We start from the raw sequence: 22,594 nt of genomic DNA, 5'->3' as shown, positions 1-22,594 counted from the left end.
ATTTCACAACAAAGGCCAAATGCAATTACAAATGGACAATTTAAAACAAACCGGGAAGTTTGCCATCTAAGACATCCCAAAAATGGTGTCACTTGAAAATATCGATCTGTAAAACGGGCAAACCTTTTCCTTAAAATTTCACGTCGAAACTGTTAAAAGGTTTTTGTGTGTGTCTGAATTATACTTCGACCCTACCATCAAAAGCGAAATTTGCAATTCATGTTGACCTAAGGAACTAATGAGTATGACTTATGATAAGCAAGTTGTTCGAATAAACAATTCAACATGAAAACCTATTCACAGCGTAAACCACAGGTGTGGCACTGCGCTTGCGCGCGTAATATTTTTATGAATGATTCCAGTCCTTATGACGTCACTTCCGAAATCAATTTGACGCCGCGGCGCGGCAATGCATCGGGCAGTCTGCTTGCTTGTATGCCGACCATCTCTCAGAGGCTGTACATGTATGGTATATAACCAGAGCACCACCGGACTGACTGCGATACAGTACATAACATATGGTATTAATGATTGCACGGTATGCGGTATAGTACGGAGGTGAATTAAATTTTGTTTTGAATGAATTTCGATCTTATTTCAGCGCTTGTTGCATTTTCGTCGCAGCTGTTCACTTCCAAAAAAAATATATTTTGTACACAAAGCTTAATAGTAATACAATGTTTATACACGAAAATATATACGTATATATATTTTTCCTTTTATCCAAAATTTCCTTCCAAAAAAAATAATGTGATCTCGTCTATTAAAGGGGCAGTGAATTTAATTTTTTTGCCAAAGAATTTAGTTACATGTATTACTGCTAATTGGTTTTCCCACAATGGGTTTTGGTTACAGATAAATTGACCAATTCCACCCGGCGTTCCACCGCGCGTAAAGCACGAATATTTGAACTATGTACGAGCGGTAAGCCACGTACATAATACTTTTGTGCGGTTTTGTTATGTTTTCGGGAAAACTCAATCAACCGGTAGTGACGAAATGCGTGATACCCCACAAATTATTTGGTTGTGATACGGGTGTGTGATTGTGCAAGATTCTTGTTAGCCAACGTCGCCAAGCAAACTCCTATGTGTACTCGGGGGATTAATGAGTCACACTCTCACGTGGGATTTTTTTGGACAATTTTTTATAGTTTATGATGCTTTTGAAGAAAAAAAAAGGAGAAATCATAAATTGTATCCGCACATCCGACAGACGCACGTTATTACAAACCACATTGTTCAAACACACACATTTCATTAATTCGTTTTGGTGATTTTTGTTTATGTGTGTGTGTTGCCTGTTGGATTATGACACTCTAAAAACTGTGTGTAGCAATTAAACACAATCTTGCTATCACTCCGTAAACATGTTTAGATGCTAAACATCACGTGTCCAAATCCTAAATATCAATGTTCAATGGCTAAACACTATGCATTCTTACTCTAAACACGTTTAGTATATTTAAACATGTTTACAAACTGATAGCAAGAAAGTGTTTAGAAAAGTGTTTAATTGCTAAACACAGTTTTTGCAGTGTAGTGTATAAAAAATCCAACTGCCAATCACAAAATCAAAGTCTGTTCTCAATCAATGTGACTGATGCGAGAGGTCGTCTTCAGCCGACGCCTTCTCGGGAGCCTTTGATGGTCGCCTTCCACGCATCCCGGGTCCAGCATCAGCGTCCTCAATCAAGGGAAATACAATCAAAAGAACAGAGGGAAAAAGTGCATTGATATTTATCTGATTTGTAAAACAAGAATTAACTGCATTTTTTCTCCTGACGAATTATGACATTTTGTTTTATTTTAAAGAAAAAAAAACCTTGGATTGTTTCACTCCAATTTGGGGGCATCTGCAACCATCTGGGGAAAAAGCGCTATAGGTGGCGCTGTTCTTGACTCTCACTTGAATAGACCATTCCGACCACGCTATCCATGTGCACTCACAAAGGCCCCCTTCAATGGCGGAAGTATTGCGCCCGCTATTGTATAAAGTAACTTCCCCTGCATGACGGATTATCTGAACAATAATTTAAAAATAAACCTAAATGGAAACATAAAACCTGATTTTGCTACAATAAACGCCAGGCCCTAAATTTGAGGTTGAATTCTTTACATGTTTTATAATTTTGACAAGGAGACCTCATCAAATATTATTTGTTATGTCAAAAACATCCCAAAGTTCTATCATATCAAGTTACACGGTAAAGTATGGTGACTATACACAGACTCTCAATTAATTTAATCATGGCATTTAGAAGGGTATGTTTTATTTATTCAATTAAACAAGCTCCGGTTGTTTAATTGTCCCTCATTGTTTACATTTTTTGGTTACTCGTCGTTTGATGAGTAACCAAATAAGAAAAAAATTGCTTGTCGATCGTGTGTTTCTTTAGTACGGGAATCTACGCCTCGATGGAAAAATATATACTATTATATATCGTAAAACTATATATATTGAAGCGTAATGCTAACCACAAAAGAAAAACCTGTTGCCTGAAGTTTGGTTAATCTAAAGTTTTTTTGTTATTCTAAAAACGAACCAAAAAACGTTAGGTTATAACCAACCTTTTCGGGCAATTTTTTTCTTATAAAAAGTATGTCAGCTTTACGCTTCCAAGTGTACTGAACTAATTCAAGCCCCATTGAAAACAGTGTAAAATCAACAAAGTTCAGGGCCAAATAACATGCAAGCCGACATCACTGGGGCTTCTCAAACGAAACTTAAATTATTGTCTTGTCCTTCATCTTTCAATTTCTTTTCAATTTTGGGTAGACTAGCCAATTCCATTTTTAAATGTTCACACCAAAACAAAATCACCTCCCGAAAAGTGACAGTTCAAAGCCTGCATGCAGCCATTTTACAGATGGCGTTCCCATTCCTTCACTTTTATTGGCAAATAGGACCCATTTTCAACCGTAATTTTATCAAGTCTGCCCACAGATGAAAGGCCAGAAACCATGGGAGTTGATTCTCGGCTATATTTACACAATCCCACCTTTTTAAGCCAAACGGTCTCCTTTTTCAAAACAAAGTCTGGGGGGCACTTTTCATGCTAATGAGCTCGCGTAGAAATTCTCATTTGAATTAGTGCGCTGCAGCCTGGCCTTCCGGAGAAAACACACAACACGATGAGAAACTTGGCTTCATTCTGCCCCGTTGATAGAGGGCGCTCATACATTAATCCATCCAGTCAGTCTACTCTACTGGGTGTTGACGAGGAGAGGGTCCATAATTATATCAAGGCATGATTTCGGAGGAGGGGAGGGAAACATCTCTAAAATTTCCAGGTACATCGCGTGCAGCGGGGATGATGACAAGATGCACAATAAATCGGTCATTATATCAAACAAAAACACGACCAACCAAAAAGTCGCATCAATCGCATATCAGATGCACGAACATCATCCAACGTGCTTTTATTATCTTTAGTCCAAAGGTGAACGCACGACCATGTTTAATCGCTCACAAAATAATTATGAGATATCAACTCTGTTTTTCAACAGGATTCCGTAGTGTAGCGGTTATCACGTTCGCCTAACACGCGAAAGGTCCCCGGTTCGAGCCCGGGCGGAATCAACCCTTTTTAAGGCGTGTGGTTTTTTTTTTTTTTACTCCTGTTTAGTCAAGTGATAGTATATACGACTGTTTACTTTTATCAAACTTCAAAATACATCGGATTCTGTAGTGTAGCGGGAAGTTATCACGTTTGCCTCACGCGCGAAAGGTCCCCGGTTCGAACCCGGGCAGGATCACCTTTTAGACTGGTTTTCCATGAACGTATCAACGTATAAGTTCTATATATACGCATATTTACAAAGTGATAGCAAGATTGTGTTTCTAAACACAGTTTTTAGAGTGTAGCGGTTATGACGTTCGCCTCACACGCGAAAGGTCCGCGGTTCGAACTCGGGGGATCACATTTTTATTTCGGCGTGGGGGGGGGGGGGGTAGTCTTGTTTCTTCACGTGTTTTAACTATGTGCACCCGATCTTTCGGTTTTTAGCATCCTGCTCCTAATTCAAGCAGCGTAAAGTTAGAACAAGCTAGGCATTATAGGGGAATATATAATTTTGGAGAACTCCTAAACAAATTGCGGTAACAGAAAGTGCTAAATTTGCACAGTCTTCACTATTATTGGTTACTTGGGAAGCATGGGACTTTTCAACCACGAAGACGTTTCATTACCAAAAGCAAAGTGCTTTTGCGGTATTCATAATGAATTCGTTCTTCGTAATACTTACATCAGACTATATGATTCCGTAGTGTAGCGGTTATCACGTTCGCTTTACACGCGAAAGGTCCCCGGTTCGAGCCCGGGCGGAATCAAATTTTAGATATTTTTATTTTTTACAGGTTTCTCTTGTCACTACCACTAAACCACGGTCACTGAATAGCCGACTACCTTGGGATTCCGTATATAGCGTGTCAATCAAGTTTGTCTCGTACACATTGGCCCGTTTCAAACTCGGGAGGAATAATTTTTCCATTTTTAAAAAGTGATTGTTAATTTTTTTTAATTTTTTTTTCACTGCGAATAATTATTGTTTTCATTGAATTAAACTCCATGGGATTCCGTAGTGTAGCGGTTATCACGTTCGCCTAACACGCGAAAGGTCCCCGGTTCGAGCCCGGGCGGAATCAAATTTTAGATATTATTTTTTCCTGTAACCACCAATTATAACCACGGTCGTTGAACATCAGCTGAATACTTTCGGATTCCGTATATAGCGTTGGTGTCGTGCGAACGTGATCCTGTTTTCAACACGGGAGGAGTAATAATTCGCTCTTTTCACGCTCGGCCATAGGCATGCAGAGCCTCGATCTGGCAACTTTACACAATAAAACTAATCGGTTTAGTGATTCCCGTGTAGGCCTATACACAGGAATTACTGAACCCGACGCGGGAATCCCTGAACCGGCTATATTCATTGTGTGAAGTTGCCAGATCGAGGCCCTGCATACCTATGAAGGAAGCGTGAAAAGAGTGAATTTCTCATTTTTAAAGGCGATCTTTTAATTTTTTTTTTCACTGCGAATAATTATTGTTTTCATTGAATTAAATTCCCTGGGATTCCGTATAGTGTAGCGGTTATCACGCGAAAGGTCCCCGGTTCGAGCCCGGGCGGAATCAACCCTTTTAAACGAAATTTTGCAAACTTCTCCTGCTTTATAATCAAATGGCATGACAATTTACTCGTTTAAAAATTAAAAAAAAATAAAAATCATAGGATTCTGTACGCAAGATGTCCCTGGTTCGAACCAGTGCATAGCTTTAAATTTTATTGATTTTGTTTGTCTTTTTAAGTGGTCATACATCAAAGTCTTATAAAACCACTGGAATCCAAAGTGAAACGGTCATCACGTAGGCCTACGTGGCCGAGAATATTGTGTGTTTTTGTCTGTTTGTGAATTAGAGCGGTCATTAACCCCATCAAAACCTGAGGCTGAAGCCTTATTATGTGTGTCTCTTATACTACACCGGCAGGTTGAAGGGGGGGGGGGGGGGGCGGGAGGGGGGGGGGTACTTTTTTCCCCTCCGTGTTAACGTGCACTTGATCTTTCAGGTTTCAGCGTTATTCAATGATAGTTATAACAGGTTACATAAGTTGGACATTTGGATATCAAGAAGCATCCCGCTCCTAATTCAAACAGTGTTAAGTTAGATCAATCTTTGCATAACATCAGGGAAACAATATTTTGGAGAACCCCTAGACAAACTGCGGTATATAGAAAGTGCTTAATTTTGCTTTCTTCACTGTAATTTGTTACTTAGGAAGCATGGGATTTTTCAACCACGAAGACGTTTCATTTATGGAGGACATCAAAGCAAAGTGCTTTTGCAGTGTTCTTTCTGCGTTATACTTACATACCAACAACAAAGATTATGTGATTCCGTAGTGTAGCGGTTATCACGTTCGCTTTACACGCGAAAGGTCCTCGGTTCGAGCCCGGGCGGAATCAAAGTTTAGATATTATTTTTTTACAGGGTTTCTTTTGTCACGGCCACTGAATAGCGGACTACATTGGGATTCTGTATACATTTTGTATAGCGTTGTCAATCAAGTTTGTCTGGTACGTATGGACCCGTTTCAAATCGATCGGGAGGAATTTTTTTCCATTTTTAAAAGGTGATTGTTATTTTTTTTTTGGTTTTCACTGCGAATAATTATTGTTTGCATTGAATGAAACTCCAAGGGATTCCGTAGTGTAGCGGTTATCACGTTCGCCTAACACGCGAAAGGTCCCCGGTTCGAGCCCGGGCGGAATCAATTCTTAGATATTTTTTTTTTCTTATAACCACGGGTCATTAAGCTGAATACTTTAAAATTCCGTATATATATAGCGTTTGTCAAGTTGGTCTAATGCGAACGTGATCCTGTTTTAAACACGGGAGGAATAATAATTTCTCATTATTTAATTTGATCCTTAATTTTTTTTGTTTTTCGCTGCGAATAATTATTGTTTTCATTGAATTAAACTCCATGCGATTCCGTAGTGTAGTGGTTATCACGTTCGCCTAACACGCGAAAGGTCCCCGGTTCGAGCCCGGGCGGAATCAACCCTTTGAAGGCGTATTTGCTAATAATACTATATACTCCTGTTTAGTCAAGTGACATGACTGTTTACTTTTATCAAACTTCAAAATTCATCGATTCTGTAGTGTAGCGGTTATCACGTTCGCTTTACACGCGAAAGGTCCTCGGTTCGAACCCGGGCGGAATCAAAGTTTAGATATTATTTTTTTACAGGGTTTCTTTTGTCACGGCCACTGAATAGCGGACTACATTGGGATTCTGTATACATTTTGTATAGCGTTGTCAATCAAGTTTGTCTGGTACGTATGGACCCGTTTCAAATCGATCGGGAGGAATTTTTTTCCATTTTTAAAAGGTGATTGTTATTTTTTTTTTGGTTTTTTACTGCGAATAATTATTGTTTGCATTGAATGAAACTCCAAGGGATTCCGTAGTGTAGCGGTTATCACGTTCGCCTAACACGCGAAAGGTCCCCGGTTCGAGCCCGGGCGGAATCAATTCTTAGATATTTTTTTTCTCTTATAACCACGGGTCATTAAGCTGAATACTTTAAAATTCCGTATATATATAGCGTTTGTCAAGTTGGTCTAATGCGAACGTGATCCTGTTTTAAACACGGGAGGAATAATAATTTCTCATTATTTAATTTGATCCTTAATTTTTTTTGTTTTTCGCTGCGAATAATTATTGTTTTCATTGAATGAAACTCCATGGGATTCCGTAGTGTAGCGGTTATCACGTTCGCCTAACACGCGAAAGGTCCCCGGTTCGAGCCCGGGCGGAATCAACCCTTTGAAGGCGTATTTGTTAATAAAACTATATACTCCTGTTTAGTCAAGTGACATGACTGTTTACTTTTATCAAACTTCAAAATTCATCGATTCTGTAGTGTAGCGGTTATCACGTTCGCCTCACACGCGAAAGGGCCCCCGGTTCGAACCCGGGCAGAATCAACTTTTGGACAGCTTTGGCATTACCGTACCATGTTTAATCGCTTACAAAATGTGAGGTACCTATTTTGAAATATGATTCCGTAGTGTAGCGGTTATCACGTTCGCCTAACACGCGAAAGGTCCACGGTTCCAAATCTGGGCGGAATCAACCCTTTCAAGTTCGCGAAATTTTCCAAACTTTTCCTGCTTTAAAATGGCATGACATTTTAAAACTAAAAAGTTCATGGGATTCTGTACGCGAGATGTCTCTGGTTCGAACCCGGGCGTAGCTTTATGTTTTATTGATTTTGTTCGCTTTTGAAGTGGTCATACATTGAAGTCTTGAAACCATTGGAATCCGAATTGAAACGGTCATCACGATGTGGACGAGAATATTGTGTTTTTTGTTTGTTTGTGAATTAGAACGGCCATTAACCCAATCAAAACCTGAGGCTGAAGCCTTATCTAGTATAATAACACCGGCAGGTTGGGGGGGGGGGGCTACTTTTTTTTCCCTCCGTGTTTACCGTGCACTTGATCTTTCAGGTTGCAGCGTTATTCAATGATTGTTATAACAGGTTACATAAGTTGGACATTTGGATATACCAAGAAGCATCCCGCTCCTAATTCAAACAGTGTTAAGTTAGATCAATCTTGGCATTACATCAGGGAAACAATATTTTAGAGAACCCCGGCTAGACAAATTGCGGTATATAGAATTTGCATTACTTGGGAAGCATGGGATTTTTCAACCAGGAAGACTTCTGGAGGACACCAAAGCAAAGTGCTTTTGCAGTGTTTATAATAATCTTCGTTCAAGTTCGTAATACTTACATATCAATAACAAAGACTATATGATTCCGTAGTGTAGCGGTTATCACGTTCGCTTTACACGCGAAAGGTCCCCGGTTCGAGCCCGGGCGGAATCAACTTTTAGATATTATTTTTTTTTACAGGTTTCTCTTGTCACTACCACTAAGCACGGTCACTGAAAAGCCGACTGCTTTGGGATTCCGTATACATTTTGTATAGCGTTGTCAATCAAGTTTGTCTCGTACACATTGGCCCGTTTCAAACTCGGGAGGAATAATTTTTCCATTTTTAAAAGGTGATTGTTAAACAAGTTGTTTTCACTGCGAAGTGCGAATAACTGCTTTCATTGAATTAAAGTTTACAGGTTTCGTAGTGTAGTGGTTATCACGTTCGCCTCACACGCAAAAGGTCCCCGCTTCGAACCCAGGCGGAATCAAGCTGTTAGTTTAACCAAACATAGTTACATGACAAATTGATTTCGGATCATAACCCCATCCATTGCTCGCATTTTTAAAGATGAATTTTTGCCGGAACGTTCAAATGTTTTACAATAACGTAGCGTGTTCTGTCTGTCAATGCTCATGGTCTTCTCTTCTTCTTGTGGTTACTCTGATCAACTCAACTTGAGCAACACTCAGAACAGATTTGTTGTGGGGAACGTTGCTCAGTCTAGTTTTAGATGAGATGATTGGAGTGCTGCTTTGAACTGATCAAGGTTGGAGAAGGATTGAATGCGCTTGGGAAGACTATTCCACTTCCTTGCTGTCTTCAGGAAGAAGGAGTTCATGTGAACTTGAGATTGTGACTGTGAAATGGTGAACTAAGGTTTGGGTTGGAACTTCTAGTACATACTCTGGCTTGGTTTGATTGGCTTTGAAATTTGAGGAAGCTGTTGATGTTGGTAGATGATCTTATGAAGCATGACTGGCGTCCGAGATGAAGCAGTGGGAGCTGAAGAGCGGTGAACTGGTTCTGTTGTAGACTTGCAGTCTTGGCAGATAAAACGGGCAGCCCTGCGTTGATTGTTGAGCAGCCTCAACTTGTTGATATTCTTCATTGTGTGAGCTGGGGTCCCACACCGTGCTTTAGCACTCGGTGTGGGGGCGCACCAGGCCTTTTGAAAGCTTGCATTTTCACATGGGATGGGGCGCTGCTCAAGTTTCTTCTCAAAACGCCGTTGTGAGAAGTGCTTTTATTAATGAGGTTGTACAGAAGAAAGGGCGACACCTAAATATTTGTGATGGTTGGTGGTTGATAATTGGATAACTGGTGACCAGCGAGAGTATAGTGTTTTCTGGTGAACCGGATGACGCTGCACTTGTCACGCACATAAGATCAACTCCGTATTTTTCGCTGGGTATAAACATGGAGGTAGAATGACCATTTTTTTATTAGGTCGAGTTGTAAACGTTTCGATTGATTTGCTTTCCGTAATATCTGTGGAAGTTGAAGATTCCAAGGACATTTGCCCAGTGGATTCTTCCACCTCCAGATACTCGGGAAGCCTAACCAATCCAAACATTTAAAACTCAACTCGACAGGATCAAGATTTCATTTCAGCTGGTTAAAGGGGTGGGGCTGGGAGGATGGGGGGGGGGACCATTAATACTTGTCTGCCAGCCACCTTGCGCCTGCAACTTTAAATATCTCTGCAAGGAAATTGTTGCAGTACAAAGCAGACAGAAGCAGAAGATACTTTATCATGGACAAGGTATTTTGTATCTGAAAAAGCAACATCTTTTCTTATTTAAATATTTTTACAATACAAATGATACAGCTTAAATGAACAGACAACTGACATCATGAGTGTATCTAATACAGTTCCAACTGTGACTTCCTGATACAATTTAGTCTTGATGTTAACAATGTAAATAACATAAACAATTATAACAACCAATGTTAACATAACTATTGCAAAATACTAACAAATAAACCAAAAAGGCAAAGTTTTTCACATCCATGATTTATATACACTTTCTCAAAATAGTCTGTTGTCTTTAAAACTGAACAAAATAATGCAGTAAACATTTAAGAACTTAAGTACCAACAAAAACCTTACCCAGTACATACTTTACGATACATCTTTTTGGTTGGACACCGAGTGTATTCTCGACTTATAAACTTACACAAACTGTATGCCATTGTACCCTTTAAAGTAGTTGTTAAAATCAACTAAAATGGTCCATGCAATGTAACTTCTTTAATGGAGTCCTTGAAAATGCACCTTCATGTCCCATTCAACGTTATTTTCAATGTTTGTTTTGCCCTTTTCAAGGGCATTTTGGTGATTTTTTCATTGGTACTCTTTGCCAATTTTCATATTCTTGAGCAAAAGTGTGATGTCATTTCAGGCAGAAACCTCGATGTTACATACAGCTCTTTCACCACCAAAAGTTGCCAGAATTTTTGATATTTTGCGGTCTTAAATTTTCTTTTAATTGGGGATTCGTTGTTGTGTCAGTACATGGCAGTAAGCCATTCTCACAAATCTTTTCAATGAGCAAATTATTGGGTTCACACTTTGAAGAGAAAACCCACCTTAAGCTGGGACTGTGTTCCAGTTACAACACTTTACTTAAGACGATCCCAACTTACGTTGGGACCATTCCAACTAAAGTTGGGACCGATGGTCTAGTAGGGGCATAAACAGTGTCATCTAAGGCAGGAGGTTAAGTCTTTTAAATGATGCTTCGTGTTTATTTTGGGGTTTTTTTTTTTCAGAACAAAAACGCCAGGTGTTGTGCAGCTTTTATGTAGAAACTGTTACCAGCAACATTTAAGGTTCATAATACAGTCGAATCTCGTTATAACAAACTCTCTTAATACAACATTCTGGTTATAACAAACATAAGCCTTAGTCATGACTGTGCATTAATGTGCACAATGAATGGGACTGATGTTCCTCTTAATACAAAATTCTGATATAACAAACCATTTGGCTAGGTCCGAACGAGTTTGTATTAACGTGACTCGACTGTATTTACAACAAAATCCCTTGACTGGCAAAGTGTTTGCCTGCAAAGACGTCACAGCAACAACATGGTCAGGTGGTAGTAATTGGCATGGTCATTGCAAATGGTGAGGAAAAAAAGGACATTTATGATAATTTTAGCCAAACTCTAGTTTGCTTTCCTTTTGCAGCTTGGATATATTAGGACTATCAGCCTCGGTCCAAAATTTTGGCCACCGGTATCAAAAGAGGGGAATAATCGTCATAGCGATTTTTGGCAAGGTATACACCTCCCGAGTTTGAAAATATGTGATAGCATTGCAGCGGTGGCAGCTTTTTGGGTGTTATCACCCTTTTTTTCAAAATGGCCATCAAAATGCTTGTTACCACTCTAGGGGTAGTATACCTTGCGCATGCGCACTATAATCATTTGTGCCCTGATTTGATACTGACCAAACCCCCAGGCTGATGGCCTATATGCACAGGACATGTTTTAGTTAGCACTGTGCATTTTCGAATAATTTAGTATTTGATTATTAACATTTGGTTTTGGTGAAATGTTCAAATATTCGACCAACTGAGGAAAAAAAGTTTTATGAATATCATGCATGTATCGATATATTTTTTTTCAAGATGGCTGACTGGCTAATACTTGACAGATCTTAAGGACGAAAATTGGGGCCAACATTCCTCACGGAAGTATTCAAATCCTTTGTGTAAAGTGGCTGTCCACACAAATGTGGCATTTGACAAACAATGAAACTCTGCAGTTATACAAATAAAATTACACCGTGGACGCTATTCTTCATCTCCTCAAGACGGCCCACACTTCTTGAATATTTGGCTATTTGGTGGATGACCGAATATTCGGATATTTGGTACATCCGGCACAGCCCTAGCTTTTTATGTGAATTTTTTTTTATATGAAACTCCTCTTATGACCCCTTCACTAAGTGATCCATAAGATTGTGTTACATCTGAACACCATGACTTCAAATTTCTTCAGATTCTGAGTATTTTTTTTTCATAATAAAAATTTACATTGGGGAAATTCCGAACAGGAATTCACAAACTCTTCATGTCACAATCAACAACATACTGACTGAGTCACTCATCAGACTGCGTTGACGATTTGTTGAACATTCCCTGATACATTGTCCGCTGCGCATTATTGATGTTCTCCATTTTCTCCTTGGCCATGGTCAGGTACTTGCGAATATTTGGATCTGAAATTCAAAAAAGGTTTCAAATATAAAAAAAGGCAAGAGGATTTAAAAAGCAATTATTTTTTTAAGGATGCAAAGAGCCAGTTTTTGTTTCCTTTCATGGACATAAACTAACAAGCACACTTTTTTCTGTGCTGTTCCAAAGCTTGTGAGACATTGATAGTGCACACAAAACTGCATTGAAGGGCAAAAACCAAATATAAAAATATTCACCTCCCCGACGCAAATTCTAGCAAAAGTCACTGGACAAGTGGTATTACTCCAAATGGGTAGGCCAGTTATAATTCCCGGAAATTTTCAACACTTATTCAGACATGGATATCCCCCCTCACAGACAACAATTTACGTGCTGCAAAACACCTGCAACATCCAATTCTTCCGTACCTCTGTATCTACATTGTTTTGCTAGAAAAGTAAATTTGTGTGTGTGCTATTATTATCATTATTAGTTATTTCTGGTAACGAAACCAAGGATTCTTCGAAAGCGCCATAGGCACTGTAGCTCGCAAGCCTGAAGAAACCTGTAGAGAGTAGACAATGAGAAGAAATTGCAGTTTTAGAGGTGGGAGGAAAACCCCAGAAGAATATTCTGGGGAAAACCCACGGAATCAGGTAGGGACTGAAAACCCAATCCACATATGGCCAGGGCAGGAATCGAACCCGGGTCACAGCGGTGGACGGTGAGGAAAGTACCGCTACACCAACCTGACTCCCCATGTCCGCTTCTACACTAGACTCAAACCAGCCAGCCGACTCTGGCAAGCTGGTTGCTTGAGTGGCAATTATAAAGGATCTCTTATTATATAAGTCCAGTGTGTGATATATCAAAACTGCCTAGAAGAGTTCAACTTTTCAACATTGTATGCTCCGTGTTGTCCGACGGCTTACGCGAAAAAATTCACAAGCTTTACTTGGGTGGGACCTGAACCCACGACCTCCTGCTTACGAGTGCAGACGTCTTACCACTCGACCACTGAGCCTGCCTGGGTCGGCTGGCTGGTTCGAGTCTGATGTAGCAGCGGGTACTGCAAGTCCACAACCAACTATTCACGTACCTGATTTTGAGATCTGCTGTGCTTTCTTCAAGCAGTCGTACGCCTCCTCATAGGATTTAAGATGATAGAGGGAGCAGCCCTTCCTGTACAGAGCTTTGGGGTTCCCTGGGGAGGAGGCCAGCACCCTGTCGCAGTAGGAAATCACCCTCTTATAGTTGGGGTCCTCTTGGAGAAGTATACAGGCTTGATTCGGGGAGGGGAGAGATTCATAAAAGAAGAGAAAGGTGTTAGAAGTTAGTGCAACCAATATTTTATCCCACTGAAATTTTCTTTTGTGGTAGGCTTGTAATTCAGTCTAAGCCATCCAGGTTGACATAGCGGGACTTTCCTCGCCTTCCACCGCTGTTACCCAATATTTGGATCTCTACATTGTCTTCTCTTTATTGGGCCACATGGGAGACAATACTAATGAAAACACTCATAGTTCATATGGTTGTGAAGTGACACAGCGCCCTCTTGTTGTTACAACCTCGTGTTGCAATACCAATAATACATATTTTCAATAGAGGGCGCTATGTTATGTGGGCCATCGATTAAAAAACAAGTATAAGCTGCAAGGTTCTTCCGACATTTGACCCCGATTACTTTGCGAAGCACACACGAGCTTTCCAGACAATGCCAGAACAAAGTGGGTGACCTTCAATCTCTCATTAACTTGCTTTTAAAAAAAAAAAACGGATTTCAGATCTCAAATTTTGCAGGAGACATGCTTGTTACTATAGTGTCTGGAGGTATGGGTATGTAAAAAAAAAAAAATCAGTAGTAATTTTGCAGTTTTCATGCACTTACAGTCCCAGTCTGGTACTGAAATTAGCTATATTAAACACTGAGGTTTTTGCCTGAAACTACATCACACTTTTGTTCATAATATATAAATTTGCATTAATAAAAACCAAAAGGGCCTTGGAAATGGCAAATATGAAATGAGGTAATCAAACTGGACACAAACGTGCATTTTCAAGGACTGCATTAAAAATAGTTACATTGCATGAGCCCTTAAGTTTCCTATAGATGCCAAACCAGATCAGACCACAAACGAAGGGAAACGGACTAACGACAACCGAAAGGTAATCGTTACCTGCCAAATTGTTGAGGCATCCTTGCTCAACGGTGGCCACCTTTTTCTGCATCTCCTCCGGCAAGCTGGTCAGGCTTGGGGCACCACCTCCTCCCCCGTCACAGTTTTCCACGCCCCCTCCAACACCCAAACCCAGCTGGTACCACAGACTGTTCCTCTGCAAGTTGGCGTCCAGGCCCCTGATGAACAGCAAGGCCCTGTGGTACTTGCCGATGGCTCCCCGAATGTCCTTGGAGTTGTAAAGTTCATTGCCATTGGTCTTGTACTCCTCGGCTTTGGTGACGCGCTCCCACAGCTTGGCGAGTACCACCTCTTGGGATGTGCCCTCTTCAAGTTCTGGTGAGCTTGTGGACGGTGGAGATGATGCCATCTTGATGGTCATTCACTGGGCTTGTCTCGGAATCAGTTCCATGTATTTCCTGAACGGGACGTGTCAACCTTGTAAAGCATAAATACCTGAAGTTATCATTGCATACATTGCTTGGTCATGTGGGTATATGGCAGTCTAGTCCATTAACTAGGGCTCAACAAAGCGCCTTTTTAAATGTTTTACTCCTGATCGCCAGACAGTACTAGCCCCAGAAATGTGGCTCATATAGACCTTATGCCATCTTAGAGGGCAATTGCATTTGTTTTGCTGGGATATGCAGGAGTGAACCTATTTGTGAAATCATCGTTACTGAATGAGAATAGCAAAAGATGCCCTCTAACTTAGATGGCCGCATCTAATGGGGAGAGGGCTGATCATCCTTACTAACACTGTTGCAGCACAAATGGAATTGACCCACTGTCATGTCAAACCATAAAGCATACATCGACCTAGTCCGAAAATTTGGGACTCAATACTGTGTATGAGAGTCCCAAAACTTAAGGCACTGAAAACATTAGCCCCACTTGTGAGGCCTCCGTTTTGCTGCACGCTACATTAGGCCACACGTCCGGTTTTCCAACCTACTGAGGAGTTCAGTCCAAACACTGGGGCACTCTTTTTTAAAAAATTTGTTTTACATATCACTGTATATGGTTGTATTCTATGATTTCTCATCTTTTGCCCTCCGGGTAGATTAGGTAATCTTTCTTCAAACTTTCCGAGAAATTTAGACATCTTTCTGGAGTCCACATGTGCCAGTTTTGGACTAAACTCCTCAGTAGGTTGGGAAACCAGACGTGTGGCCTAACGTACAGCGCAGCAATACGGAGGCCACACAAGTGGGGCTATGAAAACATGCAATACAAGAAAATAGACTGGCACCTGAAACAACCAGTCCAACACCGCTTCAGTAGACTGCATAAATTGGAAAGAGTTCCATACTGGGCCACACTCAGACCTCCTGCACAAAGTCTATGGGCCATGACAGAAAAAGTTATAAAAGAATTTTTGCACTCATTAAATAGTGTTCCCTCCTCAGAGTTACATTTTTTTGAGTAATTGCAGAATACCCCGCCACTCGGAAATACACCCTAAAATCTCTGGCTACGCGGTTGGAATCACTGGAAAAGAAACAATTCAAGTCTATTGCCAGCTACGCGTATACTGAGTGGGGGTCCATTATTTGAGAACGAAGCAACACAAAAGGAATGGGAGTTGCTGAAAAAATTCTAAGTCCAAACCAACCACCCTGTTGCCGGCTACACGGATACGGAGTGGGAGTCCCCTTGAATATGCTTGAGAACGAAGCAACACAAAAGGAATGGGAGTTGCTGAAAAAATTCTACATGTAAGTCCAAACCAAAAACCCTGTTGGCGGCTATGCGGATACGGAGTGGGAGTGCAATGGAGCATGACGCATAGTACATACAATTACAAGTAGCGCTGAGAAGGTTTATTGAGGGCAATCAACCGTGACTCCGTAGCCGGCTACGAGGTGCATAGGTTGAGTGGCGGGGTATTCTGCAATTGCAATTGTGCCCATTTTTTGGTACCTTTGGAACTCTTTTCGGAATTTTTCCCAAAATGTCCTTCTTCGGCACAATTGCAGAATACCCCGCCACTCAATCTATCCACGGTTGATTGCCCTCAATAAACCTTCTCAGCGCTACTTGTATGTACTATGCGTCATGCTCCATTGCACTCCCACTCCGTATCCGCTTAGCCGCTAACAGGGTAGTTGGTTTGGACTTAGAATTTTTTCAGCAACTCCCATTCCTTTTGTGTTGCTTCGTTGGACCCCCACTCCGTATCCGCGTAGCTGGCAATGGACTTGAATTGTTTCTTTTCCGTGATTCCAACCGCGTAGCCAGAGATTTTAGGGGTGTATTTCCGAGTGGCGGGTTATTCTGCAATTACTCCACGCCCTTGACTCTTCATAGACTTTCGTCAGACCCCCTAAAGCTACGCGGTCCTTTTTCTACGCACTCACATTCAATTTGTGTGTGACAACGCGCGCGCGTTGCAAGCGTTAACTGCGCAGATGGGGATTCGCGCAGATAATTAATGGGGGGTCGAGGATACACAATCGCGGAAGTGGCGACAGGTTGCATCATTTTTTCCTTAAAAAGGAAGCTCCAGCACAGACGACAGCTTTACAAATGTAACATGACTTACTGACAAGTGAATCCAAGAAATTGAAATTGCCAGACAGAGAGATAGAGCCACTCGTGCGGGTCCTACTAAAGCGCGTCAACAAGCGTCAACAAGCGTCAACAAGCGTCAACAAATTTTAGTAGTCGTTAAGTGCGCGTCAACAAATTTTGTATAGGCCTTTGAACAATAAAAACAGCTTTATATGGTAGAAAAAGCAATACTGAACATCTTCTGCATATCAATTAAAGTTAAAATTATTTTAAAACTTGGTTTTTTGAACGCGAAATGTACGACGAATTTGTCGATAAAAGTAGGCCGCCATCTTGTTTGGATGGCGCTGTAGACTTCGCGCATGCGTAGTATTGCTCTTTACACTTCACGCATGCGTAGTACGGCTAGCTACACATAAACAAGATGGCGGCCAACTTTTATCGACAAATTCGTCGTACATTTCGCGTTCAAAAAAACAAGTTTTAAATTTTTTTTAACTTTAATTGATATGCAGAAGATGTTCATTATTGCTTGTTCTACCATATAAAGCTGTTTTTATTGTTCAAAGGCCTATACAAAATTTGTTGACGCGCACTTAACGACTACTAAAACTTGTTGACGCTTGTTGACGCTTGTTGACGCTTGTTGACGCGCTTTAGTAGGACCGACTCGTGCAGCAAAAGATGTACCAATCGTATCACCACAAAACGTACCTAGCGCCCTCTGTAGTTGCCAAAATGAACAGACACTCCACTGAAAAAAGTGAAACACGAAGAAGCCAAGTAGACTGGTTTTCTGTCTCTCAATTTACCCTCAGACTACTAATGTGGGGTCGGGGACCAGTCTACCACAGCCCGGGGAAGAGCGCCACCACGTTCATGGTAGGTAACAATTAGACTTTATTCCAGTCACTCAACGTGATAACCTAGGTGTGCAAGGCCGTTAAACATTTATTTTTTCTTTTGTAACTCATTGCAGATATGTAACATTTTAAAAGCAGTTTCTTCCCTGATTAATAACACCACTCTAGTAGTTCAGGGGGAAATGCCCAAATGCCTCACTTGAATTTGACAGTGTAGAGTATAATATCTGCTGTGAAGGATTTGAGATGGGGGTGGTTGTACGAACAATGCCCCATCCCCCTAGTCTGAGTATCACCCGTTATCCACGGAGCCAAGTCTCCTGTATAACGTCTGATATGTCAAAGCATGCAGATTTATGCGATCTCGCACCTCAGCCAATCGGAGTCGACTTTACTAAAACGTGACGTCATTTCACAGTCCGAAATCAGGACTAAAACTGTGATTGGTCAATTTGAATGCAGTGCTTTGTAATACTACAACAGCCGGGCGCGTGTCGCGTAATACAGGCTTTGTTGCTGTGTCTGTTTTTTTTTATTCATGTCTATGACGCGACAACGGTGAATGACAGAAGACCCGATGCACCCAGTGATTGGTCAAAATCTAGAGGTCAAGATGCGGTTGTCTTGCATAATTAATCAGCGAATCTTAATGTAACCCCCCCCCCCCCAAAAAAAAACCCTTCCAATTTAAATCATGTAGGTTTTTTTTTTTTTTTTAAGTAAACAGTCCAACAGTATTGTAATAAATCAAATATAAATTGTTATTTTTTTATTAATTACTTTTAACCCCTTAAGAAATTGTGTTGTTCTGATAGCCTTTGTCAAGGCGCTAGTTGTTATTCATCCGGCCGTAGCGCGGTAAACGATATTCTCGCTAGCGCTATGCATGCAGTGCAGTAAAAATACAGCGCGAACAGCGAACTCACGCGGTCACTATTCTTATGCATATCGGTTGGATTGGGTCCTGATTTGCATAAAAATGGTGGCCGCGTGAGGGTTCGCGCTGTATTTTAGCGAGGATATCGTTTACCGGACCGCGCTACGGCCGGGATGAATATCAACTAGCGCCTTGACCAAGGCTATGTTTCTAATTGTACAGCACTTTGTGATGTCCTTGTGGCATGGAAAACATATTTTAAATAATTAATATTATCAATGCATCAAAAATGGAAGGGATCATACATTCCTGTCATATAATGAGCAGTGTGTTCTACATTATGAACACGTATTCATATAATGATAAAAAAAAATAAGATGTGGGTTTTTTTAAAACGAAATTACTTATGTCTTATTGACTGTCGGAAGTAGTTATTATTATTACATATAATAATAATGGAAATTTAAATTACAATAATAAAACAATTAACAGAAATTGGGTAACACGTCTTGACTGAGTTCAGCAAAGTTTGATTTCATTTTTTTCAGAAGCTTCCTTATCTACATTTGATCATTCTAAAACAAATTGACTACTTAATTTAGAGATACTCTTGTGAAGAAAACAAAGTGTTTTCTCTTTGCATACATTTTGTTCTTCATATCTTCCACTGATAATGCGGATGCATAAAATCTGCCTGCCTACTTAAAACCAATATCTCATCATTTGCATCGGGTTTCTGTGAACAATGCTGGTTGTGCAGTAGACTACTTTTGAAGCTGCTTGAGTTCTCAGAATTGCACCGTCTCCTCCCTTCAGCTAACATCGAAAAATCTCAACACGTTGCTTTTATTCGTTCATTTATTTATTCCTTTATTCGTGACTTCATTTCTCCATTTCGTCCTCTTGTTTCAATTTGTTCTTTTAATTAATGAAATTCCCGCTCACATTAACACCCAACGGCTGTATGGGAGCGTTCGTTTAGCTCACCCGGGTCGACATGGGTCAGCCCCGTGCCGTTCGATTAGCTCTGACGTCATTCTCGGGCTCACCCGGGTCAGCCACCATGCTCATGGCCTGGGCCCAATTTCACGGCGCTGCTAAGCACACGTTTTTCTGCTAACAGAGCCTCCTTCTATTTCATGGAGACCGTAGGCATAAGCACAGCAAAAGGCATGCTTATCTCAGAGGAAAAATTTGCTTAACTTAGTGACGTAACATTAGAAATCTCCATGCATGCGCGACCGTTAGCACACACACGCCGTGAAATAGTGCTTAAGGTTAGCAATTTTTTTCTGCTATGCTAAACACAACTTTGAAATTGAAATTGGGCCCTGGAGCAGAGTCAGTGGTGGACGCATGCATTGTTCATTCCCTAGAAACGGACAAATATGGCGACCGGACAGCGGAAATCACAAGTGGACTTAAAAGTTGACTATATTGGAAGTCTAAAGGTATATTGAGTTCATTGCGACTTTTGAGGCTATAATTTCAGCCCAACTTTTTTTAAAGTTTTGCAATTGACTAAAGAGCAGTAAATCTCAAACTAAGACCCAATCCGAAAACGGGCGTTTTGTCAGTGGCTACGGCCACGGCTAAGGGCGTCACGTGAGGATCGTGATGGCCCGCGGTTGAGTGTTCGATTAGTGCGGCTGTCGTGGCTGACCCGCTGCCACTTTACCCGTGTCGACCCGGGTGAGCTAAACGAACGCATTAATTCTCGTTTGATTACCTATCCAACGCTAGGGGCGCCCTTCCTATGATCAATTTAATGACATCATAGCGTTGCACCAGGTCCTGTACAAAATGATTCCAGTGTCCTATGTTTCATTTTTAAAAAGATATTTCTAGATCCTCCGAGCATAGGCAAAAGACGTGTGGAATTGTGGATGCACCCTAGTATTAAATTCCCATAGACATCATCAGTGCTAAATGCTCATACTTCAAAATTCTTTTTAAAATACTCAGAACTCTCACAGGTATTAAGCTGCACAGAAAAATGATGATCAACATGTCATCTTTCATTTTCTTTTAAATTTTTGGTGGGTTGACCATTGACTTTTCGAGAAATTCTCACCCAAATGAAGACGACCCCTATATATTTCCCAAAACCATGAAAACGGAAGAAGTACTAGATAGCCATCTTGAAAAACGATCCCCCCATAACATGGCAAAATAGCGCAACTTTCGGGCCCAATTGCGTCCAAAATGCTCCGAATTGGAAGCCCCAAGTCTGAGCCAGAGGTTTATTGCTCTAATTCCTGAATTTTATCGCTCTCAGAACTCTCTAATATGGAATATTTTGACGTACTACCGTAAATACTCACCCATAGACAAGTCTATATACTCACCACAAAACGTACATAGCGCCCTCTGTCAAAAAATGAACACGATTGGCTATCATCACGCGTGCGCGCATGCATGATCGGATGCGAAACAGCTTTGCACAGTCATTATTTTCACTCGTTTGTTCCCTTAAATTCCAGAGCTAAACAGGTAGATAAAAACCAGTTTTGATATGATATTTTTTCTAGGCCCACCATGACGTTCTATGTAAACAGGACATAACAACTTCCTGAAAATATTTGTATTTAAAGATCTCCACAAAAAGCAAAAGGAGAAATCACCATCCTCAAGGAGTCAATCATAATTATTTGAGAGACCTCTTTTTTGGGAAAAAATAACGAAAAATAGTTAATTAATTAATAAATGAATAAACGAACACACACAACTTTAAAAGGAGAAAACTTCCAGGAGCCAACAAACATGAATATTCATAACTATTTGCTCCACCAGCCATTACGTCACGCAGAAGAATTTATTTGCGCATGCCCAATATGCCGACCATTGAAAATTTTCCCAGACTGCTTTGCGTTAGTTATGAAGGGAAAGGTCGAATACCGAATACACCGATTACTACGAATACGACAAAATCCGAACAACAGTATCGAAAAAATATCTGAATTATGACGCCTTAAATTGCACCACGCACTATAGCATTTGAATGGTTTCTTGTGAGCAGTTTCTTGTGGAATGAAATACTGTTTGAAACAACAAAAACTATTATTTGTCTGTATGTATCATTTCATCGTCTTACTTTTAAAACTTTATACTTGCATGTACAACAGAAAAAAAAGTAGAAAACATCCCATGACTCATGCCAAATTTAACCTAGTATTCATCCGTGCTCAAACTAGACTAGTTCCCATAGAAGACTGAATGACGTTTTTCATAACTCTTCTGTAATTTTTCCAAAATGTTCTTCACATGTTATTAAACAATCTTTAAACTCTGCACAGAATACAACGCCCAACAAAACTTCGTACCACGCACTGAGGCCGAAGTTAATCCCTGGCCTGACACTAAACTTGTTGAAGGTATTCTGACGGAAAAATCGTGTTGAACATTGAAAAACCAATAATGGATAATTTTCCGTATTGTGCTGCAATTTTAATGGATTTTGGCAAATACCGAATTAGCATAATGTATTATGTGGAGGAAAAAAAATCCTCCAGAAAATATTAAAAGCAACGTGATGAAACATACCGAATAATAATCCCTAACTCGGTACCGTCGAAATCGAGAATCGCTATCGATACTGTCTGGGTCTCCGCACAGCAGACAGCCATCTTACTGTCGGAAGTGCCGAAAACTGATGCACCGGGACGTATCTTTCGAGGTAAATGCTTGTCAAACAGTGAAAGATTCAAATTTATAATAGTTAAATGGGAACATCGGGTATTTAGA

General features: G+C 40.6%; 2 protein-coding genes and 13 non-coding genes across 20 annotated transcripts in view; 14 read left to right on the top strand and 1 right to left on the bottom strand.

Moving 5' to 3' along the window:
- The first annotated feature begins 3,509 nt into the window (after positions 1-3,509).
- Trnav-aac lies at positions 3,510-3,582 on the top strand. Its single transcript has one exon. It is a non-coding gene; the product is annotated as a tRNA-Val (tRNA).
- A 99-nt stretch (positions 3,583-3,681) lies between these two features.
- On the top strand, positions 3,682-3,758 carry Trnav-cac. The gene has a single exon. It is a non-coding gene; the product is annotated as a tRNA-Val (tRNA).
- Positions 3,759-4,259: 501 nt separating this feature from the next.
- Positions 4,260-4,332, top strand: Trnav-uac. Its single transcript has one exon. It is a non-coding gene; the product is annotated as a tRNA-Val (tRNA).
- A 242-nt stretch (positions 4,333-4,574) lies between these two features.
- Trnav-aac lies at positions 4,575-4,647 on the top strand. The gene has a single exon. It is a non-coding gene; the product is annotated as a tRNA-Val (tRNA).
- Positions 4,648-5,894: 1,247 nt separating this feature from the next.
- Trnav-uac lies at positions 5,895-5,967 on the top strand. Its single transcript has one exon. It is a non-coding gene; the product is annotated as a tRNA-Val (tRNA).
- Positions 5,968-6,202: 235 nt separating this feature from the next.
- Trnav-aac lies at positions 6,203-6,275 on the top strand. Its single transcript has one exon. It is a non-coding gene; the product is annotated as a tRNA-Val (tRNA).
- A 217-nt stretch (positions 6,276-6,492) lies between these two features.
- Positions 6,493-6,565, top strand: Trnav-aac. The gene has a single exon. It is a non-coding gene; the product is annotated as a tRNA-Val (tRNA).
- A 92-nt stretch (positions 6,566-6,657) lies between these two features.
- On the top strand, positions 6,658-6,730 carry Trnav-uac. The gene has a single exon. It is a non-coding gene; the product is annotated as a tRNA-Val (tRNA).
- Positions 6,731-6,966: 236 nt separating this feature from the next.
- Trnav-aac lies at positions 6,967-7,039 on the top strand. Its single transcript has one exon. It is a non-coding gene; the product is annotated as a tRNA-Val (tRNA).
- A 217-nt stretch (positions 7,040-7,256) lies between these two features.
- On the top strand, positions 7,257-7,329 carry Trnav-aac. Its single transcript has one exon. It is a non-coding gene; the product is annotated as a tRNA-Val (tRNA).
- A 92-nt stretch (positions 7,330-7,421) lies between these two features.
- On the top strand, positions 7,422-7,495 carry Trnav-cac. Its single transcript has one exon. It is a non-coding gene; the product is annotated as a tRNA-Val (tRNA).
- Positions 7,496-8,330: 835 nt separating this feature from the next.
- Positions 8,331-8,403, top strand: Trnav-uac. The gene has a single exon. It is a non-coding gene; the product is annotated as a tRNA-Val (tRNA).
- A 247-nt stretch (positions 8,404-8,650) lies between these two features.
- Positions 8,651-8,723, top strand: Trnav-cac. Its single transcript has one exon. It is a non-coding gene; the product is annotated as a tRNA-Val (tRNA).
- A 3,426-nt stretch (positions 8,724-12,149) lies between these two features.
- On the bottom strand, positions 12,150-21,218 carry LOC119741522 (tetratricopeptide repeat protein 9C-like). Of its 4 annotated transcripts, XM_038217307.1 has the most exons (5): positions 17,787-17,860; positions 17,142-17,198; positions 14,597-15,034; positions 13,519-13,701; positions 12,150-12,463 (listed from the first exon to the last, which is right to left on the bottom strand). In XM_038217307.1, exons 3-5 carry the CDS (start codon positions 14,976-14,978, stop codon positions 12,345-12,347), a joined length of 684 nt encoding a protein of 227 aa, XP_038073235.1. In that variant the 5' UTR covers positions 14,979-15,034; positions 17,142-17,198; positions 17,787-17,860; the 3' UTR covers positions 12,150-12,344. The 4 variants fall into 4 exon arrangements, with proteins under 4 accessions (XP_038073235.1, XP_038073236.1, XP_038073238.1 ...); XM_038217308.1 differs by lacking the exons at positions 17,142-17,198; positions 17,787-17,860 and adding an exon at positions 21,175-21,218; XM_038217310.1 differs by lacking the exon at positions 17,142-17,198 and having other exon boundaries at positions 17,825-17,844.
- A 1,204-nt stretch (positions 21,219-22,422) lies between these two features.
- The window catches only part of LOC119740326 (serine/threonine-protein kinase MRCK alpha-like), a 62,753-nt gene continuing 62,581 nt past the window's right edge, over positions 22,423-22,594 (top strand). For all 3 annotated transcript variants that reach the window (XM_038215591.1, XM_038215592.1, XM_038215590.1), the window contains exon 1: positions 22,423-22,526. The gene's annotated coding sequence lies outside the window, so the exon portion shown is untranslated. The remainder of the gene's footprint in view (positions 22,527-22,594) is intronic.

Source organism: Patiria miniata, unplaced genomic scaffold (genome assembly GCF_015706575.1).
Source record: "Patiria miniata isolate m_02_andy unplaced genomic scaffold, ASM1570657v1 HiC_scaffold_5, whole genome shotgun sequence".
NCBI lineage: Eukaryota > Metazoa > Echinodermata > Asteroidea > Valvatida > Asterinidae > Patiria > Patiria miniata.
This window is presented reverse-complemented; position numbering and strand designations above follow the sequence as displayed.